This window comes from Arachis ipaensis, chromosome B3, assembly GCF_059453495.1.
Source record: "Arachis ipaensis isolate K30076 ecotype BB chromosome B3, ASM5945349v1, whole genome shotgun sequence".
In the NCBI taxonomy this organism is placed as follows: domain Eukaryota; kingdom Viridiplantae; phylum Streptophyta; class Magnoliopsida; order Fabales; family Fabaceae; genus Arachis; species Arachis ipaensis.
Window position 1 is genome coordinate 8893601 of NC_142438.1, and position 7130 is coordinate 8900730.

The 7130-nt window shown below is 34.2% G+C and overlaps 1 protein-coding gene across 1 annotated transcript; it reads left to right on the plus strand.

Annotated features, from left to right (window-relative positions):
- The first annotated feature begins 783 nt into the window (after positions 1-783).
- LOC107628758 (auxin transporter-like protein 5) lies at positions 784-2966 on the plus strand. The gene is made up of 4 exons (XM_016331353.3): positions 784-1551; positions 1635-1732; positions 1811-2276; positions 2449-2966. Exons 1-4 carry the CDS (start codon positions 904-906, stop codon positions 2734-2736), a joined length of 1500 nt encoding a protein of 499 aa, XP_016186839.1. The 5' UTR covers positions 784-903; the 3' UTR covers positions 2737-2966.
- Positions 2967-7130: the final 4164 nt, after the last annotated feature.

The window sequence follows — 7130 nt, forward strand, 5'->3', positions numbered from 1 at the left end:
ATTTATATTTTAGATAAATAAATTTTTAAAAAAATATGAATAAAATTTTTAAGATAATGAATATAAATATATTATTTTTAAATGAATTCTTATAATTAAAATAAAAAATTTAAATTTAAATTAACTTGTTCGTATTTATTATTTTAAAAAAATTTATTAATATTTTTTTTTAAATTAATTTATTCTAAATATATATTTTTAAGATTTTATTTGTCATTCTACCGCTTTTTCTTTTTTATGTGAGAGAGAGAGGAGTGTATCTCACAATGATGTGAGAAGAGATGAGTTTTACGCTGGTATGGTTTAAACAATTTAGACCCTCCGATTTGTTTCATTTTTTAAACCAACAATCAGAAATCGGATGGTCCGATTTGTGATTTCGAAAATAAAAAAAAAATTTAATGTTAAAATCGGACCGTCCGATTTTTATAATAAATAAAAAAATTAAAAAATACGAAACGGACCTCCGATTTGTAATATATTTTTTTCTTCAAATAAATCGGACCCTCCGATTTGTAGTTTATTTTTTTCTTCAAACAAATCGGACCGTCCGATTTAAATAAAACACCATATAAAAAAAACCAAATCTTCCAATAACAATGTATTACACATGTATTTAAACAATATAAAAAAAATTAGCCGGATTCCTATTCAAATTATTATTTGTAATTTTTTTAAAAAAAAAGAAATGAAAAAAGAGAGTGGATTTGACTCGATTCCCAAGAATAGAGTGTCTCTTTTCTCTCTTCCTTTTAGTGTTGTGTGGTGTATATATATAGCGCCATCGACACAAGTCTTTTCCAAATCTCATCTCATCTCATCATCAATCACACACCACAACCACTTTCTTAGCTTCCACACCAAGAAGAAGAAGAAGAAGAAGAAGAAGAAACTGCATAAAAAATGGCATCGTCATCAGATAAGGTGGTAGAAACAGTAATAGCGGGTAACTACGTAGAAATGGAAAGCGAAGGAGGGAAGGGAAAAGACATGAAAAGCAGGGTATCAAGCCTGTTATGGCACGGCGGTTCAGTGTACGACGCATGGTTCAGCTGCGCATCAAACCAAGTAGCACAAGTGCTTCTAACATTGCCATACTCCTTCTCTCAGCTAGGCATGGCGTCCGGCATAGCATTCCAACTACTGTACGGTTTGCTAGGTAGCTGGACGGCGTACCTGATAAGCATACTGTACGTAGAATACAGAACTCGAAAAGAGAGAGAGAAGGTGAACTTCAGGAACCACGTGATCCAGTGGTTCGAGGTTCTTGATGGACTCCTGGGGAAGCACTGGAGGAACGTGGGTTTGGCGTTTAACTGCACGTTTCTTCTGTTTGGATCTGTTATCCAACTCATCGCCTGTGCCAGCAACATATATTACATCAACGATAATCTTGATAAGAGGACTTGGACTTATATCTTTGGTGCTTGCTGTGCCACCACCGTCTTCATTCCTTCTTTTCATAACTACAGAATCTGGTCTTTCTTGGGTCTTCTTATGACCACTTACACTGCCTGGTATCTCACCGTTGCTTCTCTCCTTCACGGCCAGGTATTATATGTCTTGTTTTGTTTATTTATTATGCATTCATTCATTCATACATACATATGTATTAATAATGATGGATGGAGTAGGTGGAAGGAGTTAAGCATTCCGGTCCGACCAAGTTGGTTTTGTATTTTACGGGGGCCACAAACATTCTCTACACCTTCGGGGGACATGCTGTTACTGTGTAAGACACATACATGATTCATTATTTATTTCTGTATACCCGAAAATGCCCTTGTTTTGAATGGTTTGTTGTGTACAGAGAGATAATGCACGCAATGTGGAAGCCACAGAAGTTCAAGAGCATATACTTAGTGGCAACAATATATGTGCTGACATTGACGCTTCCATCGGCGGCAGCAGTGTATTGGGCATTCGGAGACATGCTTCTGAACCACTCAAACGCATTTGCTCTGCTGCCAAGATCCCCATTCAGGGACATGGCTGTCATTTTGATGCTGATCCACCAGTTCATAACATTTGGGTTTGCATGCACCCCGTTATACTTTGTGTGGGAGAAAGCAATTGGAATGCATGAATGCAAGAGCCTCTGCAAGCGTGCACTAGTGAGGCTGCCTGTTGTCATTCCCATATGGTTCTTGGCCATCATATTCCCCTTCTTTGGCCCCATCAACTCCACCGTTGGATCTCTCCTTGTTAGCTTCACTGTTTACATCATCCCTGCCCTTGCTCACATCTTCACCTTCAAATCCTCCTCTGCCCGTCAGGTATATATTCTTACATCAAGGATCAAGACAAACACATCTCATCAAAATGCTTCCTATATAACAGAATATTGTACACAGTCCTCCAAACTATTCAAAGACAAGTCACATCATCACAATAGTACCTATTTTCTTTCTTCTGTATCTAAAATTATGAATTCAACTTTTTATGCAGAATGCAGTGGAGCAACCTCCCAAGTTTATGGGAAGATGGGTCGGAACCTATGTCATCAATGTGTTTGTGGTAATCTGGGTGCTAGTAGTAGGCTTTGGATTTGGAGGGTGGGCTAGCATGGTCAACTTCATTCACCAGATTGACACTTTTGGACTCTTCACTAAGTGTTACCAGTGCCCTCCACCACAGCTGCCACATCAGCTCAACGCTACCGCCACTGCCACAGCTGCTGCTCCTTCCCCTCACCACCACTCCCTTCCTCCTCTTCATCATCGTGGTGGTCACTGATGAGTTGATTGAACTGATTATCCCAATCAATGGTGGTGCAAGTGCAATGCATGTTATGTAGTACTCCTTGCTAGCTAGCTATAGCTACATTGTTGTTAATTAATTAAGGAGAGATCGATGTGATGAATCAGAGTTCAGTCATGTCCTGCATTTATTATGTATTGGTCATGCCATAATTAAAACAAACACATAATGTATTCTTCTTTTTCACTTAGTTTGTTTACCCCTTCTAGCTCTCATCTTACACTACTTTACCACTTTAATTTAATTTCTCATGCTCTCTGCAATCTTAATATGTGTGGAATAATAATAATGAAAGGTTCAATAATTAAAGTAGGAATCAAAGCAAAGAAAGAAAAGAGAAGTTCTCTCATGATTCATATAATGTATGGCATATATCCTTGGAAATAGAAAAACATAAAAACGAAATGCCTGCCTTTTATAATCAACAACAATGAATGTACAGGCTTGAAAATGATTAGAGATGAAACAAAGGTATATAATCGTTCAGCCAGGATAGAGGAATGGTAGTTACTACTGATGAGAGCATCTTTTGCTTTTTTACATGTTTCTCAGACTTTTTTTCATTGATTCAAAGAGTAGCATATGTAAACAGTGATATAGTGTTAGTGTGTTACATAGACTTCTGTATATCATCATCAATAATATACATAGCAAAATTAAAGTTGGAAACTAAAGCAAATAAAGGCTGCTGTGTACGAATACTGTACCAATTGACATAACATATAATAAATGTGTCATGTATAGAGTTAGGTAGGTGGGAGAATCTAATAATTATTAGGTATCTATCTATCTATCTACCTATCTAGATCCATAGCTCCCTTGAAAAGGGTGGCTGAAAAATACAGTGACAATGCGATCTTATGATATACGTCTAAAGCAAATAGACCTTTCATGCGAGTTCTGAGAACACACAGCAGCTTTTCTTTTCTTTTTTTCAATATGTAACAGGCATGCAATGGAAAAAGAGGGAAAAGAAAGAACAATTGCAATAACAAAGCTTTGAGACTTTTCAGTTGAAAGAATATCTTCTCTCATCAACTTTAATCAGTTCATTTGGATCTACCCCTTTTTTTTTTCTCTCAAGGTAAAAGAGGAGAGCCCTGCTATCAACTTTGGAGACAAGCTTTGCTTCTTTCTTTGGTTTCGGCCTAGCTCCAAACTGGTTCTCTTATTCATTGATAGTTATATTTTTATCTTTATTATTTGCTTTTCCCTGAATGGAAAAAGACAAGAGTAACCAAAGTATTCTTCTTGGGACTCGGAGCCTTGTATATATATATGAATTAACAACTAGGTGTTTAGCAATCCCCTAAACAAGTTCTAAAGATATTTGAGTTGATGATATTGACATACAATATTATGATCATTTTGATGTTGGAAAAATATTTTTCATAATTATATACTGGTTGCTATAAACTTGTGGCTTAATGTAATTATAAATAGGTTTTACAGAGATACTTACAAAAAAGAATTGAGCCTTATGTAATATTCAAGTTTAATTTAATTTTAATATCTATCTGCATCTAATTATGTAATGCTACTTCGATAAAGATAACTACTTTTTGTATTGAAGGGGTGAATGATCATCCAAAAAAAACAAATGCGATTAGACTATTATATAAAATATTATACATTTGATTTGAAATTATAGTCTATTCAAGTGTAGTCTTTACTAGTTGTTAACTCTTTTTACATTTAATTTGAAATTAAAAATAATTTAGTTGCATGAATAATTAAGAAAAAATATGTAATATGACATTATTCTATTCCAGATAACTATTTTTAATAAAGTAACAAATTAAACATTAAGCAAAGCAATAGATTTTGTTAATCTTCTTTTCCTTTCGTTACTAGCAATTTCAATTCAATTACCGGAAAGAGTTAAACTTTTAAATATATTTTTTGAGTCTAACTAGAGACCTAACTACTACAATTTAATATCAGCTAACATTTTTTGGAACGACCTTTAACTAGTATTAATCACAAGTTCACAACACTCACCCGTCTAATGTTTCCTCAGCTAAATCTAATCTCAAACTCGGATACACATATTGCAAGACAAAGATCAGAGACCCTCATTCAAGTGAAAATCCCTCTGACGCATTAATAAAAATTTTGTTAAGTAAAACTTAGATAAAAATTTGTCAACTATCATATTATATAATTATTCTACAAATTATACCATGGTTTGAATTTAGTTAAGAAAAGTGTGAAAATAAAAAAATTATAATAGTGTGATGTACTGGGCTGTAACCGGTAAAAGACATAACATCTCTGTGAGTTGGTGTATAATAACTAATAAGTCAGGCGTTCCATTTACCAAAAAAAAAAAAAAAAAAAAATACTCGCATGATGACATTTTTATATTAAGATGACATTGTGGATTTTTAGATAATTAATCAAATATATTTAGTTCAAATATATCAATTCATCTAATGATTCATAATGCTATTTTTATGTAAAAATATTATCATAGGAGTATTCACAAAACAAAATTTTTTTTAATTGTCTGACTAGATAAAATTTTACTTATGTGATATTAGAAATTGCATGATTATATAGAGATATTTTCATCACATTAAAATAGAAAGACCACAAGAGCTTAGTATTAATGCATATCAAGATGATGATGTTGGTTATCAATGGTGTTCCTGTGTGAAAATAGGTCTCCAAGGTATAGCCTGTTTTGCTAGTGCTTAAATTTGCTTTCCTTGAGAGTGAGAAGAAAGAACATCGTCTTCTTGTAAGGATGACGGCGGTGGGCGGCGCACTCCAACACTCAGTAAGAGTAAAAGATAAAGATGAAGTTATTCGAAATGAATAACGTACCTCCTTCATGTCAGGAGTGGATATATTTATAGAATTGTTGTGCTACAAGTGGTTACTACGATACTAGAGTCCCATGATATGGATATTATGCCGATTGCAGAGTTGCAAGGAACCATAGAAAGCCACATCAGCAGAATATTGGAGAAGTCAGAAAAATCAACTGAAGAAGCCCTGAAAAGTCAAGTGAATTTAAACAATGTTACAGAATTAAGTCATACACAAGAAGGACGAGGTCGTGGTTTTAATTTTCAAAGTATAGGCAGAGGAAGTTTCAGAGAAAGAGGTCGTGGCAATTACAACCAAAGAAGTTACAATAATTTTACACCACCTAATCAAGAAAGAGGTGGAACAAGTTTCAGGCCTGTCAACCGAGGAAGAAGTCGAGGCAATTTTTATCAAGAAAGAACCAATTTCAACTGTTTTCATTGTGAAAAGTATGGACAAAAAGCAGCAGATTGCAGGTTCAAAATGGTGAATAACAATTAAGTACACGTTGCAAAAAATCAGCATCAAAAGATTGATGATAATTCGGGTACTCAGACTTTATTATTTACAAGTAATTCATGTATTGAAGATGAAAATATATGGTACTTGGATAATGCTTGTAGTAATCATATGCCTGGTAGAAAGGAATTCTTTTCTTCATTAGATGATTCTGTTAAACTATTATTGAAGTTTGGTAATAGTACAAAGATCCCTATTGAAGGAAAATGACACATACCAATTAGATTGAAGGATGATTTTCTGAGTTATATTTCTGATATTTTCCATGCTCTTGAACTTAATTACAATTTATTGAGTATGGGACAATTATCTGAGAAGTGATATAAGATGATAACTTATCATGGACATTGCACTGTATTTGATAACAATGGAAGGTTCATAGATAAAGGAAAGATGACTTCAAACAGAATGTTTCCATTAAAAATTCAACATGTTAATCCCTCTTGCTCTGTAATACTTGATGATAACTGGTTGTGGCATATGCGGTTTGGGCATTTTTATTTTTCTGGCCTAAACTATCTATTAAGAAAATGACTTGTTTCTGGTCTACTACGGATTCATATTCCCAATTGTGTTTATGAGATTTGTCAACTGGGATTCTGGGAAAGGAGCACAGAGATCCATTCCCTATAGGAAAGTCATGGAGAGCTAGAAGATTACTTGAAAGTGTGCATTCAGATATCTGTTCTGTAGAAGTTCCAAGTAATGGTGGTAGCAGGTACTTTATCACTTTTATTGATGATTTTAGTAGATATACATGGGTATACTTTCTGAAGCAGAAATCAGAAGCATGTGATGTCTTTAAGACATTCAAGGCGTTTGTCGAAAAACAAAGTGGCTATAAAATCAAAATTCTCAGAACAGACAGAAGAACGGAATATCTTGCGTGTTCATAATACTTTAAGCAACACGGAATTCAACACTAACTAACAACTAGATATACTCCTCAACAAAATAGAGTTGCTGAAAGAAAGAACAGAACCATCATGGATATGTTCATATGCATGCTCAAGTCAAAACAAATGCCTAAAGAGTTT

Excerpts from the sequence above, each read along its gene's own strand:
- LOC107628758 (XM_016331353.3), top strand. The coding sequence starts at position 904 with ATGGCATCGTCATCAGATAAGGTGGTAGAAACAGTAATAGCGGGTAAC. Across the intron at positions 1,552-1,634 it reads CTTCTCTCCTTCACGGCCAG|GTGGAAGGAGTTAAGCATTC; the intron begins GTATTATATGTC and ends TGGATGGAGTAG. Across the intron at positions 1,733-1,810 it reads GGGGGACATGCTGTTACTGT|AGAGATAATGCACGCAATGT; the intron begins GTAAGACACATA and ends TGTTGTGTACAG.